General features: G+C 42.1%; 2 protein-coding genes across 2 annotated transcripts; one reads left to right on the forward strand and one right to left on the reverse strand.

Moving 5' to 3' along the window:
• Nucleotides 1–641: 641 nt before the first annotated feature.
• On the forward strand, nt 642–7,095 carry LOC131972364 (N-fatty-acyl-amino acid synthase/hydrolase PM20D1.2-like). Its single transcript, XM_059334191.1, has 13 exons — nt 642–926; nt 1,005–1,091; nt 2,995–3,230; nt 3,347–3,433; nt 3,539–3,672; nt 4,657–4,776; nt 4,937–5,012; nt 5,101–5,162; nt 5,246–5,324; nt 5,422–5,493; nt 5,584–5,749; nt 5,836–5,935; nt 6,257–7,095. Exons 1-13 carry the CDS (start codon nt 707–709, stop codon nt 6,384–6,386), a joined length of 1,569 nt encoding a protein of 522 aa, XP_059190174.1. The 5' UTR covers nt 642–706; the 3' UTR covers nt 6,387–7,095.
• A 3,260-nt stretch (nt 7,096–10,355) lies between these two features.
• On the reverse strand, nt 10,356–14,486 carry LOC131971560 (mucin-2-like). Its single transcript, XM_059333069.1, has 3 exons — nt 14,472–14,486; nt 14,007–14,352; nt 10,356–13,948 (listed from the first exon to the last, which is right to left on the reverse strand). Exons 1-3 carry the CDS (start codon nt 14,484–14,486, stop codon nt 10,356–10,358), a joined length of 3,954 nt encoding a protein of 1,317 aa, XP_059189052.1.
• Nucleotides 14,487–15,105: the final 619 nt, after the last annotated feature.

Consider the following 15,105-nt stretch of genomic DNA (forward strand, 5'->3'; position numbering starts at 1 on the left):
TAATGGCGGTCTGATAATTACACAATTACATTTTTTCCCCCCACACAATAAAGACGTGTTATTAATTAATTAATAAATACAGGCTATTCAATTTTGTGTCATTTTTTGTTAATTTTTGCATCTATTTTGGTCATTTTTCATCTATTTTTTGGTTGTTTGGTCAATTTGTGTCTATTTTGATCATTTTGTGTCATCTTTGGTCATTTTTGCATCTATTTTTGGTTGTTTTGTGTCTTTTTCTGTCATTTTTACATGTATTTTTGGTCAATTTCAAAATGCACTTCATCTTATAATGAAGCGTAGAAGAAGTTATCTTCTTCCATTTCCTCTGAAAAGTGGTGATTATTTTATTATATGTGTGTTCTGGACATTTGAGCATGATTAAACATGCCTCCTTTAATATGGCTATAAAAAAATCTTATTGCATTTTGTTTTTTTGAAAGTGTGGGGGATTGGGGGTGCGTCAACCTGGTGGGGACATAGAAGGGGGTGCACGGCTAAAAATGTTTGGGAACCGCTGGTCTATATATATAGTCTGTGGTCTATATATATAGTCTGTTTGTATTACTTCTATATAGTCTATATATATATATATATGTTTGTATTACCTGTTGGCGCCAGCAGGTGGCTCTCATTCAACAAAGCTGAAGTCATCCAGCCTGCACTCAGTCTCAGTGAACGAGTTCCGCTGTCAAAACAGTCAACAATGACAGACCCAGGGCCAAAGTTCAAAATATTCAAGTTTTTAAAGATCATTATTAGTAGTTTCCTCATTACAGTACTGCTGTTATTTACCATAGCATCTATCAGGACTCTTTCACTGGACGTGAATGTCGGACTCCAACTCGCACGTTGGGAAAAGACGAAGAACATCTCGCTTGTTATAGACCACCACCAGAGAGAGGAGCTTCTTGCAAACTTTAAAGGTAATTCTCGCTCGGTAGAGTAAAAAAAAATGCCTTGTGGAAAATGTGTTATCTCTACTCGGTTTTTTTTTTCTCCAGAAGCTATCCGGATCCCCACAGTGTCATTCTCAGAGAGGGAGGGCAACACCACCGCGCTGCTTGAATTTGACAGGTTGCTCCGTAAAGGTAAACAAATAATAATAAATGCTGCAGTTAAAGATATGAGCCACTGAAATGTCTCCTGTAAGAAGTCACAAAAATGTTCCACGTGTAGTTTAAGTTGCGTTAACTTAACCGTGGAGTTGTTGCTAGCTCTAACGTCGTTAGCTAACATTAAACAGGAGGGTTGATGATGCCTGTCATGTATAAAACCATGAGCTAACGTTAGCAAGGTAGCACTTCAATGTAACTTAGCAGCTATAGTTACTGTCGTGCCTGTTTCCCTCCTCTGTCAGTTTCTTCATTCTCATGACTGATCATTTGTTTATAATGCACATTAGAGCCCAGTTCTGCACTTACATTGTTTGAAGAGTCAAGTCAAGTCAATTTTATTTATACAGCCCAAAATCACAAATCACAGATTTGCCTCAAAGGGCTTTGCAGACTGTACATAGTACGACACCCTCTGTCCTTAGACCCTCACAGCGTCCAGGGAAAAACTCCTCAAAAAACCTTTTTAACAGGGGAAAAAGAAGAAGAAACCTCAGGGAGAGACAGAGGAGGGATCCATCTCCAGGACGGACAGACGTGCAATAGATGTCGTTGTACAGGGCAGATCAACAGAGTAGAATAGAGTAGATGGAGGTTGAAGGGGGAAAGGGAGGGAGGATAGAGAGAGACGGTTGAGAGGGAGACAGAGACAGAGAGGGAGGAGTTCTGGGAGGGGTACAGCAGCAGGTGATGAAGCGCCACCATTGGCCAGTGGTGATGGTGAGTTTAGAGTGGACCAGGAGAGGAGCATTCCCATCTGGGGCTGACCAAGATCCACGGCAGTGAGACCAGCAGGAGTGATGCCGAACAGGACCACAGCACGACACCCTGTGAAAGAGATAGCAAAGAAAAGTGCGAGTACTCTGGGAAGATAAAAGCTTGTGTCATGTATTATTGGGACATCAGAGAGAGAGAAGAAAAGAGGGGCACGGTGTATCGTGTCCCCCGACACATTGGGCCTATAGCGGCATAACTAGGGGCTGGAGGGAGTTTTTCTAATTTAATTTCTCTATTAAAAGTGTATTACTCTACAGGTGTCAGCAGACTTGCTACTTACTAAGGTCAACTGTTAGAATAGCTAATGTTACAGTCATGTCACATTTTGATACAGGTGTCTCATCAAACCTTTAATGTTTTTAGTTAACTTATTTTGTCTCACAAAGTCCAAACTCCCAAAGATATTCAGTTTACTATCATATAAGACACTGGCGGACTCAGGGTGTTTGAGGGGCACAGGCAAAAATAATTTAAAAAAGGGCATCTGCTGTATGCGGTGGAGCACAAAAAAGCCACTTTACCATGTTTTATCCACTGAAAGGGCACCTCTTGAGTCCACCATAGTGTTAAAAGACAAGGGCAATTCTCATACTTGCATCATACTGCAAAATCATACTCCTTCATCAAAATATCTTCCTTTTTCTTTGCAATATTTTTCTTGTTGATTGACTCATCAACTAACTGTTTCAGCTTTCTACATTCTATAACAAAGAAAGTAAAAATAACTGCTTTTAAAAATAATTAAGGGGATACTCTAGCAATTTTATGTTGTTCCTTTATAATGTTTTGTGGACACACAGGAAACAAATTTTAAAACAAAATCAACACTGAAGCTCCACAGGCTCACATGTCACACCTTATAGTCTCCAGTATTGGTTAAACTCTAAAAATTCTGGATCTCCGATTTGCTACCATAATGCAAACAATGGCATTTTTTGTTAAAAACAACCTTAATGCCACTCAGGCCTGATAGACTCACAAACTCCCCAGAGCCACAGAAGAAATTAAACAATCTTTTTCATAGGCTGAGTATTAAAGTGACATTAATGTGTGACATAGATGGAGTCCCCCCTTTAAGCTTGTACTCTTCTTCTTATGTCAGCCTTCCCAACAGTTTTCTCTTCAAAGCTGGTTCGTCATGAACTGGTTGCCAACTACAGCCACCTGTTTTGGGTGGAAGGATCACAGCCTGACCTGGTACCATACATGCTGCTGGCCCACATTGATGTGGTGCCTGCCTCAGAGTCGGATGGCTGGGAGGCCCCCCCATTTTCTGCCAAGGAGATAGATGGCTTCATCTACGGTAGAGGGACCATAGACGACAAGAGCCCTTTAATGGTAAGATAAGGAGTGATCATTTGTGTGATTTTGCTATTAAACAGTGTTAAAATATGTAAATAAAATGTATTTTCATGTGCCAACCAGCCTTAACTGTTATGTTTTACTTACTTTAGGGAATACTTCAAGCACTGGAATACTTGCTGATAAAAGGCTATGCTCCACGCCGAGGATTTTACATTGGTCTTGGTCATGATGAAGAAGTACTTTAAATATTTATTCAGCTCTTACCTTTTTAATCCTGAACTTAACTAAGATTTAAAATATAATACCTGAATGCCCGTTTCTTTTAATATTTCTTTTTAAAGGTCAGTGGTTTCAAAGGGGCAATGAACATAGTACGTGTACTGAAGCAGCGTGGTGTGCAGCTGTCGTTTGTTGTGGACGAGGGCCTGGCGATACTTGATGGAGTCATCAGTGGTCTTGAAGGACCTGCTGCACTGTGAGAACCTGTCATGCTCTATTGTAAATACGATGTTGAATTTGCAGCTTTTCCATACTTAAAAGTCAACAGTTTTGCCAAGCTTGACATCACACCACCCTTGTGTTTACCGTCCTATGACGACGGTTCACTTCTTACTGGGGAACATTGCCATGCTTAGTTGTACTGCACATCTAACCTGCTTCAGAGCAGGTTGTCTTCAAGATAACAGATCAACATATAAAAACACTGCCCACTTACCATTCAATTATGTTTTGGAAAATTAATAATATCGATCCTTGTCGGAGGGACAGGCTTATCTGAGGTGTGTGTTGCCTTAGCAACGTTTGTGCTTGCAGTCACGCAGATTGTATGCACATGAAAGCCATTATATTATTTTTTATACCGATATCATCCAACTACAACAGACTTATTAAAAAAAACTCAAGCCTTGTACTTGTTGTACACAAAAGTTGTGACAGTAAGTCACATATAACCTTTGAAATCTGTTTTCAAATTAGTTTTTTATTTACTCTCAAGTCCATTTCACACTGCTGGGGTTGCAGCTTAAGGAATAAGGATAAAATTGTCATAAACTCCATAAGAATACATCTTGGCAACATATTAACGGAATACATACAGTAAATGTAATCATAGTCAGATCTACTTGTGCCCTTGAGCAGTGCTATTATAAGACGGAAAAAATAGCGCCTGCAGACTTCATAATTTTCCCATGAGCATATTTAATTTCTATAACGCACAGTGATGTTTTGAGCATCAAGCTTTTATTCAGACTCTCTTGCATTGATACTATAACCCTTATTGACACAGTCAGCTAGTTGTAAGATTTGGTGAAGCCAGATAACAAAAAGATACACTGGTAATGTTGAACCCTCTTCATAGTAAGCATAAAATGTATGTCTCTGTTAAATTGTGTAAAATAATTGTGATTGATTGACATTGGTTGAAAATCCTATGTCTTATGTGTTTGTATATGCTTTGTAGAATTGGATTAAGTGAAAAGGGTTCAGCCACTGTGAAGCTTAGCGTGTCTATGACGCCTGGTCATTCCTCAATGCCTCCTAGTGAGACCACCATTGGGATCTTGGCTGCAGCAGTCAAAAGGTGAGCGTTTTTTTTTCTTCTAATTGTCAATTTTTTTTTTTGCTCATTTCATTTTCATGTGATGAATTCAATCTCATATTTTTGATCATCCTGTAACACGTGTAACTAAATTATTCCTTTGTCAATCTAAGGCTAAAACTTTGTCATGCTATGTCCTCAGACTAGAGGACAACCCCATGCCACGATTATTTGGTCAAGGGCCTGAACGGGGAACATTTGAGCATCTGGCGCATAAGGTAAGTGAAGCCAACGTCCACTGCTAATCACATCTAGCAGAATATTAGATCTCTCTGTCGTGACTCAATTACACGTTTTTTTGTTCAGTTTGGACTCCCAATGAAGTTCATTATGTCAAATTTGTGGCTATTTGCCCCACTCCTTAGCAGGTAATTACATTTTAAAATCCATTCAGCATGTTTTCTATTGATTGTGTCCATTGTAATAAATCAGTATACATGATTTGTTACAGGGTACTTGAAAGAAAACCTGAGACAAATGCTTTTGTAAGGACAACCACAGCAGTCACCATGTTTAATGCAGGAGTTAAGGTACAGTCATTAATTATAAAATAGAAAGTTATTCACAGAAAATTAGATTGCAAGCAATTCAGCTTTCTTGTGTGTTGAATTCTTTCCCACCATGTAGGTGAATATCATCCCTTCCTTGGCTGAGGCTTTTGTAAATCTACGAATCCACTCAGCGCAGTCTTTACAAGAGGTAAGTGAGAAGTTTGATTGTCTATTTTGAGTATTCCTGATGTCTCTATGAATATTTTGAGTTGAATCCGATGTTTGCTGTCTCATCTAGGTCCTAGACCAAATCCAGTCTACAGTGGGGGATCAACGAGTGAAGATCGAGCTTGTTGACGGGTTTGACCCTCTGCCTGTGAGCTCTTCTGATGAAAAGTCCCTTGGCTTCCAGATCATAAAGAGAACTGTGTTGGACATGTTTCCAACAGTAACAGTTGCTCCAGGTAGATTGCAGATATCTTTAATTGTATAAAATGTAGTTATTAAGGTCAAAGTATTCCATAAGTCTTTCCAATGTTTGAATGTGCAGGTATCTGTATTGGGAACACAGACAGTCGACACTTCAAAGACCTGACAAATGATATTTACCGATTTGCTCCGGTGTGGTTTAAACCAGGTGACGCTCAGAGGTAAGAATCTAGTTTGTCTAACTAAAATATATTTTAATAATACATTAAGTGTGCTGCAGTAAGTATAATAAACAGTTTGAACAGAGTCATATCTGGCAAACTAGAAGGCAACTTGAACAAAAGAGCTTTCTGCTGTTGGTCACATGTTTGTCACAAATTTGTGATGTAATGGTGTGACCTACTTCCAACCTTTGAGCTCTGTGTACCTCTCAGCTTTGATAATAAAAAGCCATTATGCTGCAACAACAGCACGAGGAAATAAAATGAAGGACACATTTTTTCTTCATTTTAGATACCATACATTTTTTTTCTTTTTCTTAGATTCCATGGCATCAATGAACGGATTTCCAAAAAGAACTACGAGGAAATGGTAGTATTTTACTTCAGTCTGATTCAAAACTGTGACATTCAGAAGCTCCCTGAACCTCATAGCTCTGTCCATGAACTCTGACTTGTTACCAATCTTTTCAATTCCTCCAAAAAATGAAATTCAAAAACCTATGCAATTGTAAGACTATAATTTCAACAACACTGAACAGGACCTTGACTTATGAAATTATGTGATTCTGCATTTTGTAGCCAGATGGTACAATTTTCCATTGCCTTGTATGTGTAGCTCTTCAGGAAAAAAATAACTCATTTTAATCTTGCTTGATGACATACACTATTGATCTTGTTGTGATGAAATGACGATGGGATAACTATACAGAGCTCCTGCACTTGAATTTGATATTAAGATTTTTGAGAAAACTGTGATGCTTTTTGAATGTATAATCATGACGGTATACTTTTATGAAATTAATGGTAACATTTTCATTGAGCTGCTAGTAGTACCATAGTACTTGAAATTATGATAATACAAGTAACTTTAATAAAATGACTGGATAAATATTTTTCTGCTGCTCATAATGGACAATATAAAAATCGTTTTGTTACTGAGGAAATGCTGACGTGATATTTCATTTTTAAAATTTCCTTCTGTTGAATCAAGCACAGTATTTTTTAAATTATTTAGTTATTTCAGTACTGACTGACTGACTGAAAACACTTATTGCTTTTGCATAAAGTTAATAAATTGCTGGTTTGCTTCATAACATAAATGCTCCATATTGTTTTTGTGGTTTGAATGTATGTTTTGTTTAAAATAAATGGAAAAGTGAGATAGTGATTGGAGTTTTTACAATTTTTTAAACTGTTATTTTTGAGTTACTCCACATTAACATAGTTATCATAACATGTATTCTTGCCACTAGCAGTTCAAAACCATATAATTTACTGCATTTCATAAAGCAATTAAATAATTAATTGAGCAGAATTTAGTTCAGAGTATCAGTCCAGCCCTCCGCAACCTTCGCAGTATCTCATGTGGCCCCTTGAGAAAGGAATATAGTGGTGAGATATCTATGTAAAGGGGCAAAAACTTAATCCACATCAATGGTTAGCAATTCCTACCTGCAGAAGCACCCGGCAAAACAACACACTACCAAGACGCTAGTCGCTAAAGATGCTAACGCCGATTGCCAGGTATGTGGAGGACATGCAACCGTTGAAATTTAAAAATATTGTGTTTTGTTGTACCAATACTTAGTTTTATCATACTGATAATGGAGCCAATGTATATAATTTTAAAGTCTTGTCTCACAATGTGCCAAAGCAACACTAAAATAATGTGTATTGTGGCGACCCCTGCTGTTGAGACAGCTGCCTTCTGGTGGGACTTCAGTCTGTGGGCTGGGTCTGTTGATTGGGGCACCTGGGCCCGGGTGCTCTGATATGTTAACCCATTGAAGCCTGGAAAGGGGATACGTCGTTTTGTAGTATTTGTATAAGCTCTCAAATACTTTTTGAATTTAATTTCTATCTGCTACAGAGGCTGAAAAATCTATTATTTAGTAGAAGAGTTGACACTTTTTTTCCCAGAATTTCCAGAAAATTAGAGGCTTATTTTAAAATTGCCCAGCGGTTTTTCAGGCCTCAATGGGTTAAAGGCCCACATTTAACTGATTTTCGTTCTCTCTCTCTCCAGCAGACCATGCAATCCGTGGAGTGGTATGGCAGCCGCAGGGTTAACATTCACATCCCACTTGTAATATTTGTTCTGTTTTCCGTTGCTTTAAGTTGAATAAATAAACATGTTAACCTCTGAAAACAGTGCAATCTCGGTTTTGTGACAGTGTGTATAAGAGAACTGAAGCATCAACAAAAATAACGAAAAAAGTAATGCTAAAAATTACTTTCCCTAGTAATTTATTACGTTGTTCATGCAGTAATTGGAAAGTAATGAAAACAGTTTTTGACAGAATACTAATTAATTACTAATTATTATTAACCAACTGCATATAATACAATAATGATATCTATTTTAATAAGAATTATTTTTCTGGCAAGCGTTCCTTTGTCTTTCATGAAATTCCAGTCCAGGTTTATGCCATTACACTAAACTTTTCTCACTAGTGGGATAGATGAGAGGATGAATTCGTCTCTTTTTGTTGATGTTGATACCATTATGCTGCATCTAAACATTTAAGCAAAAGCTGCACTGAGATGACAGATGACATACCACAGTATTAATTCACTGATCTATTTTTTGTGTGCCAACATTCACCAACTGACGGAAGGGTTTGATGAGCTTGGTTTCTGTTGAGAATATCTAGTCTTTTATGGCCATTTTGGTCCAATAGGCTTTTTTGGTGTGCTACTACTACTATTTCAGCTTTCTTGATTGTCTGTAATACGTATGACAGGATTTTACACCAGGTTGGCATGGCAAAGGAGAGTGTGGCTAGAGAGCTTTTAAAAACCTGTTTGTGTTGCTGCACCATACAACACTGCATATGCGCATTATCTCACTTGTGCACCCACGTACACTACTGAACTTACTGATTACACATGCCACTGTTTGTTTAAGGTTTTCTTTTCTTTTAACTTCTAAGCTACGAACAGTTTGTTAATTTGTTTAGTTGCGTGCAGTCTCTTTCATCATGGCCATACAGCCTGGTTTGTGACACACAATAATAGACATACAGAAGAACAAGAACAAAAATTACTTTTATATACATACCCATATTACATATTAAGAATTTGCCTCAGGGGGCTTCAAAATCGTTACAGCAAACAATATCCACTATATTCAGAGTCAAAGGTTGGCCATTAACAAGAAACTTAAATATAGTTGGGGAAAATATATTTCAGCTTAATCTTGACTAAAACAACTAGATTTCATACATGTACACTTGAATATCTTTGCTATTTCTCAATCACGTGCACATAGCACACTGCTTACTGCAGGGCTATTGATGCCCCCTACATTCATTGTGCATTCCTCCTTCATGTGCACAGATGATTTCTAGAACCCTGGGCCACACTTTTGAGCCCAGAGCACAAGACTATAGAAAGCAAATGAAACAACGTATTTTTGTATGCCAACCTGTGTTTGGTCAGCAGAACAAAATGAACATCACTTTTATGATGTTTGAAGTGTTAATGCAGCCGACAGAAGTGATATGCTAACATTATCCATCAGTGAACTACTCCACGGTTGCATGACTTCAACGTCACTACTGTTATGGTTGAGACGCTCTCTGACAAGATAACCATCAGTTTTGACAAGCTAGCTGCCGTAGCATAATAAGTTGTTTATTAACATAATTTACAGCCTGTAAGTGCACTTAAAAACACAACTAGAGGCTTTAAGGAAGTGACAGAGTTGCCATCCATGTCCAGCGTGATGACATTTAATGTCCCCGACAACCACTGTAGTCTCATTTTGCCACTTGTTACTTTTGCCACTTGCCAGTTATTTTTTGAATGGGTGGGGTGTTCAATGAAAAAAATTCCAAAGCTCATCTTCCCATGGAAAGTTTCTGGAAATTTACCAGAAATGTTCCATCCCTTTGCAACCCTACTACAGACTGATATGTGGAGTGAAGTGTTGTGAGTCCAGTCAACAAACAAATGTAATGATATCAATAATAGTGTCTGTTAACAGACATGTATGAGAGGATGTTGCCATGGTCAACATTGACATAAAGTTACAAACTGATTAAATTATATGTGATGAACGGCTTAAAGATTCTGTGTCATGACTGTAAAGCATAGTTTTATTTATTCTGTGTTAACTGAAAAGAAGAGGAAGTAAAAGAGACTCTACCATTTTCTCATTGTTTTGGCATTTCAGTGGAGATGGGGAGCTTATGGAAATCCATCTGACAAGATGTTAGTATTGGCATTTGATGCACATTTTTTTTCAAATTCATTTTTTGAACAACCACCAACTCAAAATAAAGAAAATGTTATCCTGACATTCCATGCTTTAATTCAATTTAAAATGTATTCACCATAGTGTAGATTACTGAGGCCTAAATAAGTATGCATCAACATCATGAGCATTTTCCTAAAGTGAAGTGGTTCATGTGTATCTCTAGCAACAGGAGTTGCATGATTCTTTAAAGACCAAATCCCCTGGGCAGTATTGGAGGTGACCTATTCCATGGGCACAGTTGTAATAAGTGCCTGGGTTAGCATGGTTAGGGAAGACCCCATTGGGATCTGGACAGGGGTTTCCTGTGGTTTGTGTAGTGGTAGTTGTGGTAGGGTGAGTTGTTGAGGTAGTAGAGGTTGTGGCTGTAGTGAGAGAGGTTGTTGTGATTGTGGTAGTGAGAGAAGTGGTAGTGGGTATTGTTGTGGTAGGGGGGGTTGTTGTGGTTGTGGTAGGGGGAGTTGTGGTAGTAGAAGTGGGGGTAATTGTGGTTGTAGTGGGGGTTGCTGTGGTTGTGGTAGGTGGTGCTGTCGTGGTTGTGGGCATTGTTGTGGGAGAGGGGGTTGTCCTGGTTGTTGTAGGAGAAGTTGAGGATGTAGTAAAAGAGGTTGTGATTTTGGTAGTGGGCATCGGTGTGGTAGGGGGGGTTGTTGTGGTTGTGCTAGGGGGAGTTGTGGAAGTGGGAATTGCTGTGGTTGTGGTAGGGGAAGTTGTGGTCGTGCGGGCAGTTGTGTCTCTAGTGGGCGTTGCTGTGGTAATAGGTACTGTGGTGGTGACCATTGTTGTGGTAGGTGGGATTGTTGTAGTTGTGGAAGGGGTAGTTGTGGTTGCAGTGGGAGTTGCTGTGGTTGTGGTAGGAGGCGCTGTGCTAGTGGGCATTGTTGTGGTTGTGGTAGGGGAAATTGTGGTTGTAGGGGATGCTGTCGTGGTAGTGGTAGTTGGGATAGTTGTGGTTGCAGTGGGAGTTGCTGTGGTTGTGGAAGGGGAAGTTTTGGTTGTGGGGGCAGTTGTGGTTCTAGTTGAAGTTGCTGTGGTAGGGGGTACTGTGGTGGTGGGCATTGTTGTGGTTGTGGCAGGGGAATTTGAGGTTGTGGGAATTGCTGTGGTAGGTGGGGTTGTTGTGGTTGTGGAAGGGGAAGTTGTGGTAGTAGAAGTGGGGGTAATTGTGGTTGTAGTGGGGGTTGCTGTGGTTGTGGTAGGTGGTGCTGTCGTGGTTGTGGGCATTGTTGTGGGAGAGGGGGTTGTCCTGGTTGTTGTAGGAGAAGTTGAGGATGTAGTAAAAGAGGTTGTGATTTTGGTAGTGGGCATCGGTGTGGTAGGGGGGGTTGTTGTGGTTGTGCTAGGGGGAGTTGTGGAAGTGGGAATTGCTGTGGTTGTGGTAGGGGAAGTTGTGGTCGTGCGGGCAGTTGTGTCTCTAGTGGGCGTTGCTGTGGTAATAAGTACTGTGGTGGTGAACATTGTTGTGGTAGGTGGGATTGTTGTAGTTGTGGAAGGGGTAGTTGTGGTTGCAGTGGGAGTTGCTGTGGTTGTGGTAGGAGGCGCTGTGCTAGTGGGCATTGTTGTGGTTGTGGTAGGGGAAATTGTGGTTGTAGGGGATGCTGTCGTGGTAGTGGTAGTTGGGATAGTTGTGGTTGCAGTGGGAGTTGCTGTGGTTGTGGAAGGGGAAGTTTTGGTTGTGGGGGCAGTTGTGGTTCTAGTTGAAGTTGCTGTGGTAGGGGGTACTGTGGTGGTGGGCATTGTTGTGGTTGTGGTAGGGGAATTTGAGGTTGTGGGAATTGCTGTGGTAGGTGGGGTTGTTGTGGTTGTGGAAGGGGAAGTTGTGGTAGTAGAAGTGGGGGTAATTGTGGTTGTAGTGGGGGTTGCTGTGGTTGTGGTAGGTGGTGCTGTCGTGGTTGTGGGCATTGTTGTGGGAGAGGGGGTTGTCCTGGTTGTTGTAGGAGAAGTTGAGGATGTAGTAAAAGAGGTTGTGATTTTGGTAGTGGGCATCGGTGTGGTAGGGGGGGTTGTTGTGGTTGTGCTAGGGGGAGTTGTGGAAGTGGGAATTGCTGTGGTTGTGGTAGGGGAAGTTGTGGTCGTGCGGGCAGTTGTGTCTCTAGTGGGCGTTGCTGTGGTAATAGGTACTGTGGTGGTGACCATTGTTGTGGTAGGTGGGATTGTTGTAGTTGTGGAAGGGGTAGTTGTGGTTGCAGTGGGAGTTGCTGTGGTTGTGGTAGGAGGCGCTGTGCTAGTGGGCATTGTTGTGGTTGTGGTAGGGGAAATTGTGGTTGTAGGGGATGCTGTCGTGGTAGTGGTAGTTGGGATAGTTGTGGTTGCAGTGGGAGTTGCTGTGGTTGTGGAAGGGGAAGTTTTGGTTGTGGGGGCAGTTGTGGTTCTAGTTGAAGTTGCTGTGGTAGGGGGTACTGTGGTGGTGGGCATTGTTGTGGTTGTGGCAGGGGAATTTGAGGTTGTGGGAATTGCTGTGGTAGGTGGGGTTGTTGTGGTTGTGGAAGGGGAAGTTGTGGTAGTAGAAGTGGGGGTAATTGTGGTTGTAGTGGGGGTTGCTGTGGTTGTGGTAGGTGGTGCTGTAGTGGTTGTGGGCATTGTTGTGGGAGAGGGGGTTGTCCTGGTTGTTGTAGGAGAAGTTGAGGATGTAGTAAAAGAGGTTGTGATTTTGGTAGTGGGCATCGGTGTGGTAGGGGGGGTTGTTGTGGTTGTGCTAGGGGGAGTTGTGGAAGTGGGAATTGCTGTGGTTGTGGTAGGGGAAGTTGTGGTCGTGCGGGCAGTTGTGTCTCTAGTGGGCGTTGCTGTGGTAATAAGTACTGTGGTGGTGAACATTGTTGTGGTAGGTGGGATTGTTGTAGTTGTGGAAGGGGTAGTTGTGGTTGCAGTGGGAGTTGCTGTGGTTGTGGTAGGAGGCGCTGTGCTAGTGGGCATTGTTGTGGTTGTGGTAGGGGAAATTGTGGTTGTAGGGGATGCTGTCGTGGTAGTGGTAGTTGGGATAGTTGTGGTTGCAGTGGGAGTTGCTGTGGTTGTGGAAGGGGAAGTTTTGGTTGTGGGGGCAGTTGTGGTTCTAGTTGAAGTTGCTGTGGTAGGGGGTACTGTGGTGGTGGGCATTGTTGTGGTTGTGGTAGGGGAATTTGAGGTTGTGGGAATTGCTGTGGTAGGTGGGGTTGTTGTGGTTGTGGAAGGGGAAGTTGTGGTAGTAGAAGTGGGGGTAATTGTGGTTGTAGTGGGGGTTGCTGTGGTTGTGGTAGGTGGTGCTGTCGTGGTTGTGGGCATTGTTGTGGGAGAGGGGGTTGTCCTGGTTGTTGTAGGAGAAGTTGAGGATGTAGTAAAAGAGGTTGTGATTTTGGTAGTGGGCATCGGTGTGGTAGGGGGGGTTGTTGTGGTTGTGCTAGGGGGAGTTGTGGAAGTGGGAATTGCTGTGGTTGTGGTAGGGGAAGTTGTGGTCGTGCGGGCAGTTGTGTCTCTAGTGGGCGTTGCTGTGGTAATAGGTACTGTGGTGGTGACCATTGTTGTGGTAGGTGGGATTGTTGTAGTTGTGGAAGGGGTAGTTGTGGTTGCAGTGGGAGTTGCTGTGGTTGTGGTAGGAGGCGCTGTGCTACTGGGCATTGTTGTGGTTGTGGTAGGGGAAATTGTGGTTGTAGGGGATGCTGTCGTGGTAGTGGTAGTTGGGATAGTTGTGGTTGCAGTGGGAGTTGCTGTGGTTGTGGAAGGGGAAGTTTTGGTTGTGGGGGCAGTTGTGGTTCTAGTTGAAGTTGCTGTGGTAGGGGGTACTGTGGTGGTGGGCATTGTTGTGGTTGTGGTAGGGGAATTTGAGGTTGTGGGAATTGCTGTGGTAGGTGGGGTTGTTGTGGTTGTGGAAGGGGAAGTTGTGGTTGTTGTGAGAGTTGATGTGGTTGTGGTAGGGGGTGCTGTGATAGTGGTTATTGTTGTGGAAGGGATAATTGTTGTGGTTTTGGTAGGGGACTTTGTGGTTGTGGGCATTGTTGTGGTAGGGAAAATTGTGGTTGTTGTGGGAGATGTTGTGGTAGGGGGTGCTGTTGTGGTAGTAGTTATTGGGGCAGTTAAGGTTGTAGTGGGAGTTGCTGTGGTTTTGGTAGGGGGGATTGTTGTTGTTGTGGGAGATGTTGTAGTAGGGAATGCTGTTTTGGTAGTGGTAGTCGGGGCAGTTGTGGATCTAGTGGGAGTTGATGTGGTAGGGGGTACTGTGGTGGTGGACATTCTTGTGGAAGAGGGGATTGTTGTGGTTGTGGTAGGAGAAGTTGTGATTGTGGGAATTGCTGTGGTAGGGAATACTGTGGTAGTGGGCATCGTTGTGGTAGGTGGGATTGTTGTGGTTTTGGTAGGGGAAGTTGTGGTTGTTGTGGGATTTGTTGTGGTAAGAGGTGCTGTTGTGGTAGGGGGGGTTGTTGTGGTTGTTGTGGGAGTTGCTGTGGTTGTAGTAGGGCGTGCTGTGCTAGTGGCCATTGTTGTGGAAGGGGGGATAGCTGTGGTTGTGATAGGGGAATTTGTGGTTGTGGGAATTGTTGTAGTAGGGAAAATTGTGGTTGTTGTGGGAGATGTTGTGGTAGGGGGTGCTGTTGTGGTAGAAGGCATTGTTGTGGTAGTGGGAGAAGTGGTTGGGGATGGTGCTGCGGTTGTGGTAATGGAATTTGTGGTGGTAGTCAGAGAGGTTGTTGTGATTGTGGTAGTGGGCATTGTTGTGGTTGAAGTAGGTGGAGTTGTCGGTGGCGAGGTTGTGGTAGGGTCAGTTGTGACTCTAGTGGGAGTTGCTGTGGTAGAGGGTACTGTGGTAGTGGGCATTGTTGTGGTAGGTGGGATTATTGTGGTTATAGAAGGGGAAGTTGTGGTTATTGTGGGATTTGCTGTGGCTGGGGTAGGGGGTGCTGTGATAGTGGTTATTGCTGTGGAAGGGATAATTGTTGTGGTT

Source organism: Centropristis striata, chromosome 5 (assembly GCF_030273125.1).
Source record: "Centropristis striata isolate RG_2023a ecotype Rhode Island chromosome 5, C.striata_1.0, whole genome shotgun sequence".
In the NCBI taxonomy this organism is placed as follows: Eukaryota; Metazoa; Chordata; class Actinopteri; order Perciformes; family Serranidae; genus Centropristis; species Centropristis striata.